General features: G+C 35.2%; 1 protein-coding gene across 1 annotated transcript in view; it reads left to right on the forward strand.

The window, feature by feature from the left end:
- LOC127648425 (bMERB domain-containing protein 1-like) overlaps positions 1 to 16334 on the forward strand; it is a 28153-nt gene extending 11819 nt beyond the window's left edge. The window contains exons 2-6 of the mRNA XM_052133099.1: positions 9777 to 9900; positions 11115 to 11188; positions 12012 to 12126; positions 14706 to 14776; positions 16163 to 16334. Of these exons, the coding sequence (XP_051989059.1) occupies positions 9777 to 9900; positions 11115 to 11188; positions 12012 to 12126; positions 14706 to 14776; positions 16163 to 16281 (503 nt within the window). The 3' untranslated portion in view covers positions 16282 to 16334. The remainder of the gene's footprint in view (positions 1 to 9776; positions 9901 to 11114; positions 11189 to 12011; positions 12127 to 14705; positions 14777 to 16162) is intronic.
- Positions 16335 to 19859: the final 3525 nt, after the last annotated feature.

Below are 19859 nucleotides of genomic sequence, written 5' to 3' on the forward strand. Positions count from 1 at the left end.
CTAACATTATTAAGCTGTAAAAGTGTACCCTAATGTAGAGTGAACATCTGTCAACCATTTATTAATGACTTACTAACATTAATAAGTTGTAAAATTGTACCCTAATGTAGAGTGAACATCTGTCGACCATTTATTACTGACTTACTAACATTATTAAGTTGTAAAAGTATACCCTAATGTAGAGTGAACATCTGTCAACCATTTATTACTGACTTACTAACATTATTAAGTTGTAAAAGTGTACCCTAATGTAGAGTGAACATCTGTCAACCCTTTATTAATGACTTACTAACATTATTAAGTTGTAAAAGTGTACCCTAATGTAGAGTGAACATCTGTCAACCCTTTATTAATGACTTAGTAACATTAATAAGCTGTAAAAGTGTACCCTAATGTAGAGTGAACATCTGTCAACCATTTATTAATGACTTACTAACATTATTAAGCTGTAAAAGTGTACCCTAATGTAGAGTGAACATCTGTCAACCATTTATTAATGACTTACTAACATTAATAAGCTGTAAAAGTGTACCCTAATGTAGAGTGAACATCTGTCAACCCTTTATTAATGACTTAGTAACATTAATAAGCTGTAAAAGTGTACCCTAATGTAGAGTGAACACCTGTCAACCATTTATTAATGACTTAGTAACATTAATAAGCTGTAAAAGTGTACCCTAATGTAGAGTGAACACCTGTCAACCATTTATTAATGACTTAGTAACATTATTAAGTTGTAAAAGTGTACCCTAATGTAGAGTGAACATCTGTCAACCATTTATTAATGACTTAGTAACATTATTAAGTTGTAAAAGTGTACCCTAATGTAGAGTGAACATCTGTCGACCATTTATTACTGACTTACTAACATTATTAAGTTGTAAAAGTGTACCCTAATGTAGAGTGAACATCTGTCAACCCTTTATTAATGACTTACTAACATTATTAAGTTGTAAAAGTGTACCCTAATGTAGAGTGAACATCTGTCAACCATTTATTAATGACTTACTAACATTATTAAGTTGTAAAAGTGTACCCTAATGTAGAGTGAACATCTGTCAACCATTTATTAATGACTTACTAACATTATTAAGTTGTAAAAGTGTACCCTAATGTAGAGTGAACATCTGTCAACCATTTATTAATGACTTACTAACATTAATAAGCTGTAAAAGTGTACCCTAATGTAGAGTGAACATCTGTCAACCATTTATTAATGACTTACTAACATTATTAAGCTGTAAAAGTGTACCCTAATGTAGAGTGAACATCTGTCGACCATTTATTAATGACTTACTAACATTAATAAGCTGTAAAAGTGTACCCTAATGTAGAGTGAACATCTGTCAACCATTTATTAATGACTTACTAACATTAATAAGCTGTAAAAGTGTACCCTAATGTAGAGTGAACATCTGTCGACCATTTATTAATGACTTACTAACATTAATAAGCTGTAAAAGTGTACCCTAATGTAGAGTGAACATCTGTCAACCATTTATTAATGACTTACTAACATTAATAAGCTGTAAAAGTGTACCCTAATGTAGAGTGAACACCTGTCAACCATTTATTAATGACTTACTAACATTAATAAGCTGTAAAAGTGTACCCTAATGTAGAGTGAACATCTGTCGACCATTTATTAATGACTTAGTAACATTATTAAGCTGTAAAAGTGTACCCTAATGTAGAGTGAACATCTGTCGACCATTTATTAATGACTTACTAACATTAATAAGCTGTAAAAGTGTACCCTAATGTAGAGTGAACATCTGTCAACCATTTATTAATGACTTACTAACATTAATAAGCTGTAAAAGTGTACCCTAATGTAGAGTGAACATCTGTCAACCATTTATTAATGACTTACTAACATTAATAAGCTGTAAAAGTGTACCCTAATGTAGAGTGAACATCTGTCAACCATTTATTAATGACTTACTAACATTATTAAGCTGTAAAAGTGTACCCTAATGTAGAGTGAACATCTGTCGACCATTTATTAATGACTTAGTAACATTATTAAGCTGTAAAAGTGTACCCTAATGTAGAGTGAACATCTGTCAACCATTTATTAATGACTTACTAACATTAATAAGCTGTAAAAGTGTACCCTAATGTAGAGTGAACATCTGTCAACCATTTATTAATGACTTACTAACATTATTAAGCTGTAAAAGTGTACCCTAATGTAGAGTGAACATCTGTCAACCATTTATTAATGACTTACTAACATTAATAAGCTGTAAAAGTGTACCCTAATGTAGAGTGAACATCTGTCAACCATTTATTAATGACTTACTAACATTAATAAGCTGTAAAAGTGTACCCTAATGTAGAGTGAACATCTGTCGACCATTTATTAATGACTTACTAACATTATTAAGCTGTAAAAGTGTACCCTAATGTAGAGTGAACATCTGTCAACCATTTATTAATGACTTACTAACATTAATAAGCTGTAAAAGTGTACCCTAATGTAGAGTGAACCTCTGTTGACCATTTATTAATGACTTAGTAACATTATTAAGCTGTAAAAGTGTACCCTAATGTAGAGTGAACATCTGTCGACCATTTATTAATGACTTACTAACATTAATAAGCTGTAAAAGTGTACCCTAATGTAGAGTGAACACCTGTCAACCATTTATTAATGACTTACTAACATTAATAAGCTGTAAAAGTGTACCCTAATGTAGAGTGAACATCTGTCAACCATTTATTAATGACTTACTAACATTAATAAGCTGTAAAAGTGTACCCTAATGTAGAGTGAACATCTGTCAACCATTTATTAATGACTTACTAACATTATTAAGCTGTAAAAGTGTACCCTAATGTAGAGTGAACATCTGTCAACCATTTATTAATGACTTACTAACATTAATAAGCTGTAAAAGTGTACCCTAATGTAGAGTGAACATCTGTCAACCATTTATTAATGACTTACTAACATTAATAAGCTGTAAAAGTGTACCCTAATGTAGAGTGAACATCTGTCAACCATTTATTAATGACTTAGTAACATTATTAAGCTGTAAAAGTGTACCCTAATGTAGAGTGAACATCTGTCAACCATTTATTAATGACTTAGTAACATTAATAAGCTGTAAAAGTGTACCCTAATGTAGAGTGAACATCTGTCAACCATTTATTAATGACTTACTAACATTAATAAGCTGTAAAAGTGTACCCTAATGTAGAGTGAACACCTGTCAACCATTTATTAATGACTTAGTAACATTAATAAGCTGTAAAAGTGTACCCTAATGTAGAGTGAACATCTGTCAACCATTTATTAATGACTTACTAACATTATTAAGTTGTAAAAGTGTACCCTAATGTAGAGTGAACACCTGTCAACCATTTATTAATGACTTAGTAACATTAATAAGCTGTAAAAGTGTACCCTAATGTAGAGTGAACATCTGTCAACCATTTATTAATGACTTACTAACATTATTAAGTTGTAAAAGTGTACCCTAATGTAGAGTGAACATCTGTCAACCATTTATTAATGACTTACTAACATTATTAAGTTGTAAAAGTGTACCCTAATGTAGAGTGAACATCTGTCAACCCTTTATTAATGACTTAGTAACATTAATAAGCTTTAAAAGTATACCCTAATGTAGAGTGAACATCTGTCAACCATTTATTACTGACTTACTAACATTATTAAGTTGTAAAAGTATACCCTAATGTAGAGTGAACATCTGTCAACCATTTATTAATGACTTACTAACATTATTAAGTTGTAAAAGTGTACCCTAATGTAGAGTGAACATCTGTCAACCATTTATTAATGACTTACTAACATTATTAAGCTGTAAAAGTGTACCCTAATGTAGAGTGAACATCTGTCAACCCTTTATTAATGACTTACTAACATTATTAAGCTGTAAAAGTGTACCCTAATGTAGAGTGAACATCTGTCGACCATTTATTAATGACTTACTAACATTATTAAGCTGTAAAAGTGTACCCTAATGTAGAGTGAACATCTGTCGACCATTTATTAATGACTTACTAACATTATTAAGCTGTAAAAGTGTACCCTAATGTAGAGTGAACATCTGTCGACCATTTATTAATGACTTACTAACATTATTAAGTTGTAAAAGTGTACCCTAATGTAGAGTGAACATCTGTCGACCATTTATTAATGACTTAGTAACATTAATAAGCTATGAAAGTGTACCCTAATGTAGAGTGAACACCTGTCAACCATTTATTAATGACTTACTAACATTAATAAGCTGTAAAAGTGTACCCTAATGTAGAGTGAACATCTGTCAACCATTTATTAATGACTTACTAACATTATTAAGCTGTACAAGTGTAAATAGCTCCATGTTTTAAATGATTCGCAACTTGAACAATATAAAATAACATAATCCATTATTTGAATCATAACAAAATAACAATATGCATTTTATAAAAATATTATTTAAAAAACACTTCTGTTTAGATGTTTTAAATGAAACTGCAGTGAATTAATTGGCTATGTTGACTACTAGCAATCTTGCTTGCAAAAATTGTACAGGAAACACAACTGTTATTGGAGGGTCTCGTGAATTTTCAAAGCTCTTGATTAACTTGGTATTTTGGAGCTGCATGAAACAAGTTGGGAAAGACATCAAGGGGTGTGCATGAACAAACTTGGTGAAATATAATATTTGCAGAATGTTTATTTTAGTATGGCAGTGCTCATATTGTGAAAATACAATTATGTGTGCAAACTGAACTGCTGCACTGGAAAGAGCAACGCTAATAGAGAGCAGGTAATTCATGGAAACAACTTGGGGTGTTTTATTTATTTATTTACCCCTAATCTATCCTATAAAAGCTGAAAAATGGTGTTTCTTAATTATATTTTAGAAAAATGATGATCTGATTGAAATGTGTTCTGAACGTTATTCATTTATTATTTAATATATTTTTGCTCATATCATTGTACTATTTATAGTAAATATAGGCTTGGTTAATGTAACAATAAAGCCTTCGTATGTTCACATATTAATGTGTTTATTTTTTGCTATGATAGCGTATGTCTATTTTTCTATGTTGTGTTAATATTAATGAATGTTTGTTATACTGTTTATTTTTCAGAATGGTTTAATGTTCATCAGACTACAGTATATGACATGGTATGTTCATTTATTAATTGAATAATATGTATTATACATTATGTTTCTTGAAGCATTAAAAGTCACTCGTTAATAAATGAAGTGCCAGAGTTGGTAACTCTTTTAATAAATGTTTCTTAATTGTCCACTTTCAGGTCCACTTTAGGTTACTAATGTTGGAAAAGTAGGTCATAAATAATTGGTTCACAGGTGTTCACTTTACATTAAGGTACACATTAATGGCTCATTAACATTCATAACTCATTAATAATTGGTTCACAGGTGTTCACTTTACATTAAGGTTCACATTAATGGCTCATTAACATTCATAACTCATTAATAATTAGTTCACAGGTGTTCACTTTACATTAAGGTACACATTAATGGCTCATTAACATTCATAACTCATTAATAATTAGTTCACAGGTGTTCACTTTACATTAAGGTACACATTAATGGCTCATTAACATTCATAACTCATTAATAATTGGTTCACAGGTGTTCACTTTACATTAAGGTTCACATTAATAGCTTATTAACATTCATAACTCATTAATAATTAGTTCACAGGTGTTCACTTTACATTAAGGTACACATTAATGGCTCATTAACATTCATAACTCATTAATAATTAGTTCACAGGTGTTCACTTTACATTAAGGTACACATTAATGGCTCATTAACATTCATAACTCATTAATAATTAGTTCACAGGTGTTCACTTTACATCATTAAGGTACACATTAATGGCTCATTAACATTCATAACTCATTAATAATTAGTTCACAGGTGTTCACTTTACATTAAGGTACACATTAATGGCTCATTAACATTCATAACTCATTAATAATTAGTTCACAGGTGTTCACTTTACATTAAGGTACACATTAATGGCTCATTAACATTCATAACTCATTAATAATTGGTTCACAGGTGTTCACTTTACATTAAGGTTCACATTAATAGCTTATTAACATTCATAACTCATTAATAATTAGTTCACAGGTGTTCACTTTACAATAAGGTACACTTTACGTAGCATGAAGAGCCGCAGAGGACTGGGGAAAACATCATTAGGAGTTGCATCAATCTTTTTACATTAAGATTACAAGGAAAGTGACTTAAGTCAAGCATTACAGTTGTGAATATAATCACAACACCTTTTAATCTCTATACCAGTCAGTTTTGCTGAATCATGACATAAATCATGAATTTTAACATTTCATTAACATTTTTGATTAAAATACAGTGCCTTTATTAAGCACTTATAACATGTGAGTTCAAATTGGCTCACTATTAGGCAAGCATTGCATGAAATTCACCCTTTTTATTCATGTTGTTATAACTGCACATAAATTATTATTAATGCATTTGTAGACGAGTTATTAGTCATTAATGAATCCCTTTATAAACCCTTTACAAAGGGAATCTTCATGTAATGTGTTACCGAAACCGCAATGTCCTCCACCATTTTGAACCGAATGTCCTCTCTAATGTAGAACATCCGGTAAGCCTCTTGAGTTTGTGTAATTAATCAGTCTTTTGTGTTTCTCAGCTGTGATGAGCCGAAGTACATTTACGTTTACGCATTTAGTAGATGCTTTTATGCAAAGCGACTTACAGTGCACTTATTACAGGGACAATCCCCCCGGAGCAACCTGGAGTTAAGTGCCTTGCTCAAGGACACAATAGTGGTGGCTGTGGGGATCGAACCAGCAACCTTCTGATTAACAGTTTAGTGCTTTAGCCCACTATGCCGCCACCACTCCGCAAAGTAGTCATCTGAGGATTCTCACTGCCTTGCTTTTTAGGGTATCAAAAATGCTTGGCCATTTCTGCTGTTTGTCCACAAGGCTGCATATCTATAAATTAAATCAATCACAAATACTATAAAAAAAAATCATTTTATTCTCAAAATAAATTATTTATTGCTTTGTCAAGCACTGGCCCCTTGAAACAGACCGTCATGCCTGACCCAGAGGCAACATTTTATTGTCTGAGGTTCCTCTTTTAAAACTCACGAAGATTCGATGGAGATCTCAAATGCTTCATTTATGTCTCCGATATTTTGCCTTATAAACCTTTTTCTGTATCAAAAGACACAGATGAGAAAGTTGTTGGTATAGAGTAAGATTTAAGAGCTGTAAAATTAATCATGCCATAAAATGAATGTGGTTAGTATAGCTCAGATGACGTTTGAGTATATTTTGTGATTTCCTGCACTCCAGTTGATCGCATTACTTTGAGAAACAATTGAGATTTTAAACTAATTCATGACTTCTCTTCCCAATGGATAACAGTTCTTGAGAAAATGAGAGACTTCTATAGTTCTTAGGTTAAGTCTTCCAGGTTTTATTCTCTGTCATTGTGGTCAAAATATTTGAAAACATTCAACTTGCACTATTTATTGCACTAATCAATGTTTCATTTACTAAAATCACATGAAAACTAATAATATTCCAAACTATAATTCAATTACAATGTAATCAGAAGAGGATGACTACAAAAATTTGTACCAAAATTAACTGCACTATTTCCCAATTTGGCCTGAAATATTTTCTTTCTGTTGTATTAGTGGCTGATTCGTCAGATGCTTACACACACACACACACACACACTTCTATTGCTTCTATATAAAGGTTACTACATCTTTTTGCATTTTTAGAATGACAAAAAGTCAATTTATATATGAATACATTTTTCAGAAAGAAAATGTTGCTACTGTATATGTCCCCAATTGAAGTTTTGTAAAATGTAGTTACCTTTTGAGGACAATTTTGTCCCCATCTAAAGCCAACTACACACACAGAACATTTCTCACCTCCCTCTGATTCATGCAGAGTTCAGTAATAATAACATGAGCCAATTAGCACTGTGACGAACATACACAACACACGCTGCACGACTGTCACTGATCTCCTTGGTTTCAGTGCAAGTGGCTTTTGAAATATGACTGGTCAACACCAGGGTGCTTGTTAGTTGATCCTAGATAAGAGAAGCCCTGCTCCTGAAGCGATGTGTGATGATCTTGTTAATTTTGTCTACAAGGGGTGGACAACAAACCGGCAAACTGACGATTTGTCATATGGAGTAGGAGCAACATCAAATGCCATCCTCAATGCCATCACGCATGCCCTGAAATGCAAATTTAAAGGGACAGTTCACCTAAAAGTAAAAATGTTATTATCATTACTCACCCTAATGACATCCCAGATGTGTGTGACTTTCTTTCTTCTGCAGAACACAAATTAAGATTTTTAGAAGAATATCTCAGCTCTGTAGGGCCATACAATGAAAGTGAATTGAGGCCAGAACTTTGAAGCTCCAAAAAGTCAATAAAGGCAGCATAAAAGTAATCCAAACAACTCCAGTGGTTTAATCCATGTCTTCTGAAGACATATGATAGGTGTGGGTGAGAAACAGATCAATATGTCCTTTTTACATGCAATCTCCATTTTCACTTTCACTTTAACATTCTTCTTTTGTTTTTGCCGATTCACATTCTTTGTTCATATCGCCTCGACCTGAGCAGGGAGGAGAATTTATAGTAAAAAGGCTTTCAATATTGATCTGTTTCTCAACCACACCTATCATATCACTTCTGAAGGCATGGAAAAGAACACTGAATCTCCAAAAAAAACACATAAATACAGCAAAAAATGTATCCATATGACAAAGTCACCATCCACTTGAATTGAATGGACCTGGTGATCTGAGATTTCTTCTAAAAATCTTCATTTGTGTTCTGCAGAAGAAAGTAAGTCATACACATCTGGGATGGCATGATGGTGAGTAAGAACATATTTTTGTTTTTGGGTAAACTGTCCCTTTAAAGTTTGAAATAGTTAAAGTTGCAATTTAGAGGTGAAGAGTGCCCTTTTTTAAGTGCTAAAATACTAGAAACAACTATAAGTAAGCCACTGGTAGATTGACTCCCTAAATAAGTCTGTATACTGTGGTTCTGTGGTGCTCTGTTTATTTGAGCAGTCTGACATGTCAACTTCTGGCTCAACCAGTTTCGTGAGTTTGGGGTGGAACTATCAGTTTGACCTGGCAGATGATAAACTGTTTAAAAAAAATCCCATAGACTTACATTTTAGAAATGTACAACCTCTTGGAACCATATTTTCATAGAGACTTGAGGGTGTACTCTTAGGCCGGTAAACAAACACCTTAGCAACCTGCCCTGGCACTGCAGCGCCGAGTTGTGCACTGACAAGCAATTTATGCAATTCTGTTTCATGCAGATAGTGCTGCAGAAATGAAACACTTCATCTTTAAATTTTCAATAATTAAAGATATTTAATTCTCATTTCAGTTTTTTGAAAATAGTCAAAGATTTGATTGAAGGAATGGTGACAGACAGGGACGGATTACTGGCCAGGCCAATGGGGCCAGTGCCCAGGGGCCCTTGACTACCAGGGGAGTCTTGACTGCCCGGGGGTGCCCTGGGCTTTAAGGCTGCGTGATCTAGTGTTTTTAACCCCCCCCAAACCATGAACAATAATTGGCCCCAAGTCATAATCCATTCCTGGTGACAGACCACATGAAAGCGTCTGTTTTGTCATAAAACATACAAATATATGGGGGGGGTGTCCTTGAAATGAAATAGTGTTCTCATCATAGTTCATCTCTACTTCACAGTTGAAGAGGACGTGGTGTCTATGGCTGATTCCACCATCACTGTGGAGGACATCGAGGGAGAGCTGTTCAAAATCGACAGGATAAAGGACGCCCTGGTCCGCAAAGAGTCTGAACTGAGATATATGTGAGCGATTTTCTCTTTCATTTTACATTAAAGGGATAGTTCACACAAAAATGAAAATTCTCTCATCAGTTACTCACCCTCATTCCATCCCAGATGTGTATGACTTTCTTTCTTCAGCAGAACAGTAATGAAGATTTTTTTAGATGAATATTTCACCTCTGTTGGTCCATGCAATGTAAGTGAATGGGTGCCAACATTTCGAAGCTCCAAAAAGCACATAAAGGTGGCATAGAATTAATCCAAACGACTCCAGTGGTTAAATCCATGTCTTCAGATGAGATAGGATAGAATGTGGGTGAGAAACAGGACAATATTTAAGCCCTTTTTTTACTATAAATTCTCCTCTATGCCCAGTAGGTGGTGATATGCACAAAGAATGTGAATCACCAAAAACAAAAGAAGAAGAATGTTGAAGTATAAGTAAAAGTGGAGTTTGATAGCAAAAAAAATAACTTAAATTCTGATATATTTGTCATCCACACCTCTCATATCACTTCTAAAGACATGGATTAAACCACTGGAGACTTATGGATTACTTTTATGCTGCCTTTATGTCCTTTTTTGAAACTTAACAATTTTGGTCACCATTCACTTGCATTGCATGGACCAACAGAGCTGAAATATTCTACTAAAAATCTTCATTACTGTTCTGCTGAAGAAAGAAAGTCATACACATCTGGGATGGCATGAGGGTGAATAAATGATGAGACAATTTCCATTTTTTGGGTGAACTATCCCTTTAAGTTTGATAGCACTATTTCTGAACCTGTGATGGAGCTTTTACTTAAATCATACAATGCAAAGTACAGTTACTATGTGATATACTGTGTGTCATACCACACTGTATCTAACTGCACTGTATTAGAATGGGAAGAACAACAGAAAAATACAATTTTGCACAAAATCACTTTTGTGTTTGCACTTTAATTTTAGGCTAAATTTGAAAACGTGCTGAAACCACACGTGCACAAAATGCCAAAATGTTTATATATATATATATATATATATATATATAATAACTGAATGATCCTACAATACAATACATCTTACTTTTTTCAGAGTATCCGTATGATAATCTTGTGTAGTTTAGGCCTACAATATATACAACTTTTTTATTGTATTGCTGAAAATGCTAAACTTGCTTTGCTTTGAATTACAGTTTCAAATATACAGTGTATAAATCCCAATGACATTCATTTTTCATCATTTGTCAGGATGGACGACATCCAGTTGTGTAAGGAAATTACAAGGCTCAAAAAGGAACTTCAGAAACTAGTTTCCATCCCAGGTATGTTCTCAGAAGGATTCTGTACAGAAATAGTGTGCATTAGTGTCTTGATTTGCCATTGAGCCTGCAAGATGATACACAGCTCAATCTCAGTAGTGAAAAACACTTGATTTCCTTTCCTATTATACAGAGACTGTTCAGCTCTGATGCTTGAAACAATTCTAGACCAAACATAACATTATGCTTGGTAGATATTCAAATAGTATTGTTCGTGTCTTAAATACATACACACACACACACATACACATATACTACACACATATATATATATATATATATATATATATATATATATATATATATATATATAAACATCTATGTACAAGCTAATTTTACAAGGGAAACCAAATAAATATTTATACCTTAGTATTGTGTGATTGCTATTTATTTCAACATGTTGTACTGGTTCTCCTTAAAAGCATCATTTATCATCTCCACACTCGTGTTATCTTTTCTTTAACACATGGTTGTGACATACCTCACTATAGGTCTCGTGTTTCCAAGAAGATGCATGAACCAAACGTACACCATGTTTTGTTTTCTGCTGCATTCTCATTTTGCTTGCACACAAAAAGAGGCTATTTTTCCCAAACTCTAGATAATTATGGCTTTTACTACGCCAGTGTAAACGGCACACCACACTGCTAGTGACGTCCATTTATTTAGAGACCTTCATTTCCTTTCAGGCTTACATTTTTATAGATTTTGATATTTAATCATATCTGTCACATTTACTCATCCCATCCCAAACCTTCTGTAGGACATATTTTGTCAATTGTTCTTATGACTTCCTTCAGTGTGGCCGTATTTGTGGTTTTGGTAGACAAAGAAAAATCCAACGAGGACAGACAGCGCGAGGAAGAACTCCTGCAGCAGATACAGAAGTTGGTGGAGACGCGGGATTTCCTGGTGGATGATTTGGAGTTTGAGAGACTGAGGTCAGTGTTACAGAGCCATCCGAGCTTCTGTGTGGCCCTCAGGGGCCGAAACATGGGCCACAACCTTTTGATTACCAGCTAGCATGCGTGACTAACAGCCGTGAGAATGTGTTCTTTCCCTCTTGCTGCTGTCCTCTCGTCTGTGAAGATGCTGCAATCCAATTACCCTCCACTCAAAACCAATAATACACCCTTACCTCACCATGACCAAAACACCCACACCTCAAACCCTCACATCACACTCACTGACTGTCTGATACAATATTTTATTAATAGAATTGTGATTCTTTCTGTTTAGTGTATTGTGATTCAAAACGATTATATATTGCGACCGTATCTCACATATCTTGGACTTCGGTGGTTTTGCGCAATAAGTGCTAAATGTTCTGCTTTTCTTCATCGAAGTGCATAATGCCCTACAAAGGTAAAATGCAGTAACTATAGTAGTAAAAGTTACTTGAGTTTAGCATCTATTTTTTAGCTACTGCCATTTTCTGTGTCCTCTGAATCTGTGCATCGTCGAGCCGTTTGTCACAGGACAGATCATAGTCTGAGAGACCCAATTTCAATAAAACATTTGTAGTTACTATGTTTTGCCTTTGCGTGGCAGCATAGAAAATGTGTAGGACATAGAAGCATCAGTGTCAGGTAAAATAAAACCTGCCGAAAATCCTTACAAGTGAAAACCTTTAAACATACATTCTTGGCTTATTCTGAGTTTGCATTTAGTCTCTTTTTTTCTTTTACAAATTACCATATTTGTAAAAATTAACACAGTTTTGTCAAGTAGAATATTGCAATACTTTTAAATATCAGTTTCCCCCACCTTTACATGCAAAAATGAAAAGAGACAGAGAGACTGTGTGATGTTTTTCAGATGTGATTGCCATCTGCCAAGACCTCACGACTGTGAACTGTGCGTGTGTGAGTAATCGTGAGTGACGCACGCATCAGAAACCATCACGAATGAAGTCTTCACAGTTTATTCACAAGATAAATGAGCTGCCATCACCCGTATGACAAACAGCTATTTTAATGATATTACAATGGATGGATGGTGAAGAAAAATACACAGCGAAAATCAGAGAAGTCAAGGATTCTCAGCTTACACATTATCTGGCATCAAAACAATGTGTGGAGAGTATAAATTATTCTTGGGATTTGGGATCCTCTGTGTCTCACTTGAAAATGGTTTGTTTTGCCTACATTATACGAGGATAGTAAACCCTGAAATCACCTGCATTTTGGATACCAGCCAACGATCCACACAAGGAAACCAACTTAATAAGCAAATGCAGAAATAAAGGGTTGGGAATTCAGTGACAGTACTTATAAAGTTTTGCTGCTTATGTCATTCTGTGCACGCAGAAATATGAACCGCTGCCCCCAGTGGCCGAAGCTGGAAGTGTTTTTGAATGTGTGGACAAATGTGAGCTCCAGTTTCTGGGTGAAATGTCCACAGAGTGGCGCCAAATGCGAGTTGTATTTTTAGTTGTACAGTAAAACAGTCAACAGGAATGCATATTTTATTCACTCTACCCCTAAACCAAACACCAAACCTAAACCTAACCATCAGTGGAGTCACAATGTTATTGAGAGGTAAAATGCAACCTCCGAATTGTGCTCATCATTGTTTATGTGAACACGATTACTTCCTGGTTCCCACAGGATCAGAACCTGTCTTTGAGTTTGCTTCACAAACACAGTATCAGTAGCAAAAGAGGAAAATATGTGCATATTTCATCCATCCATCCATCTTCAACCGCTTATGCGAAGTCGGGTCACGGGGGCAGCTGCTCCAGCAGGGGGCCCCTAACTTCCCTATCCCGAGCCACATTAACCCGCTCTGACTGGGGGACCCCGAGTCGTTCCCAGGCCAGTGTGGAGATGTAATCTCTCCACCTAGTCCTGGGTCTTCCCCGAGGCCTCCTCCCAGCTGGACGTGCCTGAAACACCTCCCTAGGGAGGCGGCCAGGGGGCATCCTTACCAGATGCCCAAACCACCTCAACTGACTCCTTTTGACGCAAAGGAGCAGCGGCTCTACTCCGAGCTCCTCACAGATGACTGAGCTCCTCACCCTATCTCTAAGGGAGAAGCCCGCCACCCTTCTGAGGAAGCCCATTTCGGCCGCTTGTACTCGCGACCTAGTTCTTTCGGTCATGACCCAGCCTTCATGACCATAGGTGAGGGTAGGAACAAAAATTGAGCGGTAGATCGAGAGCTTTGCCTTCCGACATATGCGTCATGCACTGTAAAAAATGTTCAGTCAGGTACATGCAGCATAAAACATGTGGTCAAACATTTAATTTAACTAGTAATATTTAAGTGAATATGATTTAAAATGCAACTAAATCAACCTGAATACATTAGGTTACACCAGCAAAAGTACAGAAGAGATAGATCAAGTAGACCCTTAAGGTCTACATGTTAACACTTTTTAACAGTGTGATATGTCTTTTTGTAAGGTACATACCCAGCCTTGGAGTTTGTGTATATGTATGAGCATACAGATGTGTCCTGTCTTATGTGAATATGTGCATCTGCCTCCCTAATATCTGTTATTCTGTTCCACATACAGAGAGAAAGAGGAGGACAAAGAAATGGCTGACTTCCTGCAGGCGAAATTTCCCAACAGGTGCAGCAGAAAAGGTGTGTGTGTGTGTGTGTGTGTGTGTGTGTGTGTGTGTGTGTGTGTGTGTGTGTGTATGTATATGTGTATATATATGTGTGTATGTGTGTGTGTGTGTGTGTGTGTGTGTGTGTGTGTGTGTGTGTGTGTGTGTGTGTGTGTGTGTGTGTGTGTGTGTTACTACTGTTTGGAGCTGTGGAGCTCAAGGCCAATCCTTTAAATCACTATTTCTAAGCTTGTATTTCACAATTTATCACAATATTTTTTTTTTTAAATATCCACATCATTGTTTTACCTGCTTCCTGCTCATGTTAAATGAAAATTAAAACAAAACGTAGGAATGTGCTTGTTTTATGGTTTTGTCAGAAGCACAGCTGTTAATTGTGTTCTCGTGGAGTTAAAAAGCTGTCTTCATTTGTTTTCCTGCTAATTGAAAATTGCAATAAATATTCCAGTATGTGGAGGCCATTGAAAACAAGTTATTGTTTGACTTGCATTCTGAATTTGAAAGAATACAATCAAATACAAACCAGTTTGTGCTGTGAGTTTGTAAGGCTGCATGTAAAAAGAATTATTGCTTCAATTTGATCCTGAACTGAACTTAACTCAACTCTGTTGCTTTCCATTTCATTCCGTTTAGTTCCATTCAGTTCAGTTCAATTCAGTTTCTTCTATTCAATCATCAAAAGTCAATGCAAATCAATCCTTAAATTAAAGGACTGTTCCACGTTCAATGCAAGTTAACTCTATTAACAGCATTTGCAGCATAATATTGATTGCCACAGGTATTATCACACTAAAACCATGTTAATAATATTTATATCTTGTGGATATACTTTTGAAACAATGTGTATTTTAACAGTTATGTGCTGACCCCATTCACTTCCATTGTACGTAAGTGGCTTACTTAATATGAGTGACGAAAATTATTTTAGTGGCAATCAACATTATTCCCAAATGCTGTGGATTGAGCTTAACTTTATATTAAACCTGGAACATTCCTTTGAATCAATTAAGGCCATTTACATTAAATTATATGCAATTGTATTTGCATAGCACTTTTCACAATGCTAATCATTCCAAAACAGCTAATTAACCCTGAACTGGCTAATGAGCATGCTCAAAATGGCTTGTTGGACATCTTTGCAAATATTCTTAGAAAATTGCTCCTCTGCGCTTACGCTTGACAGTTTTCAGAGAAGCTTAAAATAATTCAGAGAAGGTCACTGCATCTCTCTCTCTCTCTCCCCCCTCCCCCTCTCTCTCTCTCTCTATCTGTCTCTCTCTGTCTGTCTCTGTCTCTCTCTCTCTCTCTCTCTGTCTGTCTCTCTCTGTCTGTCTGTCTCTCTCTGTCTGTCTCTCTCTCTCTCTCTCTCTCTCTCTCTCTCTCTCTCTCTCTCTCTTAGGTCACACTAAGGACAAGAGAATGACGACCAGAGCCCAGCAAACCACGTCTCCTTACTTGACCAAGACAGGTTTCACCCTACTGAAGGAATGCTGTGGCTTCACCTGCTCCATCATGTAGATACGTCAATCAGAAAACAATAGAAAGAGTGCAGTATCAAGTGACGGGTGAACAATCCCTCAGACCAGTGATTCAGTACCATATTTTAATGCACACTATTTAAAGGGATAGCTCACCCAAAAATGAATATTGTAACCATTTATTCACCCTCATGTCATTCCAAAACCATATTAATTTCTTTCTTCAGAGGAACAAAAATGGTACATAACAGACTGAATTGCATTAGTGCAAACTGCCATGCATGTTATGAAGATCTAGATTGTTCATGTTTGTCAAGACAAATGTTGATGTTGGCTTTACAAAGCCTTGTTTCAAAGTTGGCTTTAAAAAAGGATGGATGGATGGATGGAGCTCACCTCATATCAAATGCAAACCCTTTTGGACTTCATCTGTAGGTGATGCACATGAGAGAGAGTGATGTGGAGTTGTGGTTCTCGAACTGTGGAGCTACACTCTACAGTTCATACCATATATCATAATGAAAATATACATGTTACTTAAATGTGAAGTGTGTCATTTTTGTGCCACTAGCATCACCAAACTAAATTGCAAAAACAGGCAAAACATTGTTTTCAAACAAGTTTTCTGAACTCCCTCGTCGGCCATTGGTCTGACAAACACATAATACGTTTTCAGATCAAATTCCAAAATACATTTAGTAGTTACGTTTTCGATTGGACTGCAAAGTTTGCATATACAATTATATTCAAATGCTTTCTAAATGTTATCATTGTGTTTATGCTGTACAATTAGATGAAACATTTTTATCACTTGTTAGCAGTTGGATTTTCTGCTTTGGTTAAATGCGGTACTTGGTCTGAAATCTTTGAGAACCATTATACAAAGATGGACATATTTTGTGCTGGACAATGTAAAAGAGAGAAGAACACTAGTTAAGCCGGCGCCACACTAGCTGATTTTTCTAGTGATTTTCAGGTGTCAGCTTCATTTGCATAATCGCCGGCCAGGCGGAGGGAAATGAAGAGTGTGTTAGAGTCTGCCTGCGGGAGGTTGTTAATCACCCGACCATCGGGACTCCCTGCTGAATTAATGGCTTCAAAAACTGTAAAAAGCACATCATAAATTGTTCTGTTGCCAAGGCGGCATCTTGTGTTCTCTTCAAGTGACCAATGACTTCTTCTTTTACTGAGGAACTGACAAGACATGAGGCTGATCTGAACATTTTCATCACACTCAGCTGCATATCATCACAAACGCTTATCGCAATCCAGAGTGATTCTGTCACCAAGCGTTTTTGCTGCCTTTTCCCCTCCTACACTAAAATGGCTAATGAAATCAGAAAGTGGAGGCACAACAGTCTGTTTTTGTTGAACGTAATTTCTTTACTCAATAAAATCTGCATATGGACATATGCATTCTATGGCAAGCCTTGAAGGGATAAATACACAATCACTGACTTTCACTCTTTTACGATTGTTTTATAGTCACGCGGTACTCCTGTTGGGATTTCGGCGAGCTCCACGTGACCGGGAATCAGAGAGAGAGGTTTGCTGTGATTTTGGTTTGTCACCCCTTCCCCATTCTTAACTGGCAAGTGTGTCTTACCTCCGAATGAAGAGAGCGAGATCTAAAAATAATTATAAATACAGTCCACACGTGTGACCACCTCGGCCAAATCCAGTTGTTTGGAGTCTGCTAGTGTGGCGCCAGATTTAGGCTTTAGAAAAATCACTTTCAACAGTGTTTTAAAAAGAAAATACTATGGCAAAGGGTCTTTTAATTTACTTGATGTGACTGTAAGTGTAAAGTTATGAAGTGTTGTAAATGTACTCATGAAATTCTTGTTTAGTGAAACTAATCTGAATGCAGTGCACAGTGCCAGAGGTAAAATAACAAACCGTAAACTTTTAATGACTTTAGATGTTGCACGTTTTTGTAATAATGCTGTTGAACTGCAAATCAGACATACAGATCTGCCCATTTCAGCATTGTTACTTCTGACTTCTTTCCTTACATTTTCCATCTTAGTTTTCAACTGAAATTTTGATGACCAAATATTAGTTTGTTTTAAACTTAATAACTATTGACCGTATATCTTTCTCCACTGTAATGTGTTCTGGTATTATGTATAAACAGTATATTTGTGATGCATTATCCTTGAGATGTTGCCATTTTATTTTATCTTAAAAAAAAGAGGATATTAATAAATGCAAAAAAAAAAAAAAAAAACAATAAAAAAAAAAGATATATATATTTATTCTGTTGAATTTTATGCCTCTGAATGATATTTTTTCACTAATGAGCATAAAGTAATTCTGATGATTCAACTGATGATTCAGAGTCTTTTTTTAGGCTTGTAAATTAACTATCTTTTCATGTAGTCAGAATTGGCTATGCTTGCTTGAATACCCTTGGCTTGACAGCTAGCTCTTGCAAGAGTTTTACTGGTTCTTACATTCTTTGACAATAATGAAGGTAACCAGTCGGGAACTATGAATGCATTGGCCATTTTTACACACTTCCAGATCTATGCATTGACACAATCTTGTCTCAGAGGTAATTTTATGAGAATATAGTAGGTCTTGTTACATCAAGCACTGTATGTTTTTGTATATGCACGGTATAATCTGATGTGTAGGGAGAATCAGCATGACAGTGTGCGGTTTTAACATTTTGAGTCATTGTAACGAGTCTGTGTATATGTGTAAATCAGTTATACACTCAATGATGTCATATGTTTCATTGACAATGGAATGTCATCCTATGCAACAGAATTGTTTTTCAATACTAAGCAAAGGTTTTTGAGTGTATGGCTTTATCGACAGATTCTTTTTTATATTAGGCAGGAAGGAACTGAGAAATTACCGGCAATAAATGGCTAATGATGTGAATCTGCTGATATTTTGAATGACCATACTCTCCCTTTATTAAATATGAGGAGAATACATACTTACTATCCGATTCCTTATCATCAAGCTCTCACAGATGACTAAATGGCTGTGACATTTCTGTTGATTGGCTGAACACTGTCCACCGCTGTCATTTCCTGCACTTCTACACTCTTCAGATCAAACCTCTGATGTCTGATTTATATTGATTTATTTGTACTTTTTTGACAGTAGTGCAGAGGTTGAATTACAGATGACAAGCAAATTATTAAAGTTCATTAAATTAAATGATTGATAAGAGCAAGATTATTTTCAGCTGAGAGTGAATAGAATAGAAAGAATAGAATCTTTAATTATCAGGAATATTAGAGAAAGCTTGTTTTCAGCTGAACAAATTTAAAAGAATAGAATCTTTAATGATCAGAATGTTTGGAATGTAAATATTCAGATGAAAGTGAATAGAATAGAATCTTTAATGATCAGAATGTTTGGAATGTAAATATTCAGATGAAAGTGAATAGAATAGAATCTTTAATGATCAGAATGTTTGGAATGTAAATATTCAGATGAAAGTGAATAGAATAGAATCGAACTTTTAATGACCAGGTTTATAAGAGAAAGATGATTTTCAGCTCAGAGTGAATAGAATAGAATTTAATCTTTAATGATCAGGAATATTAGAGAAAGCTTGTTTTTAGCTGAACAATTTTAATAGAATAGAATCTTTAA

The sequence above is a fragment of the Xyrauchen texanus genome, chromosome 8 (genome assembly GCF_025860055.1).
Source record: "Xyrauchen texanus isolate HMW12.3.18 chromosome 8, RBS_HiC_50CHRs, whole genome shotgun sequence".
NCBI lineage: Eukaryota > Metazoa > Chordata > Actinopteri > Cypriniformes > Catostomidae > Xyrauchen > Xyrauchen texanus.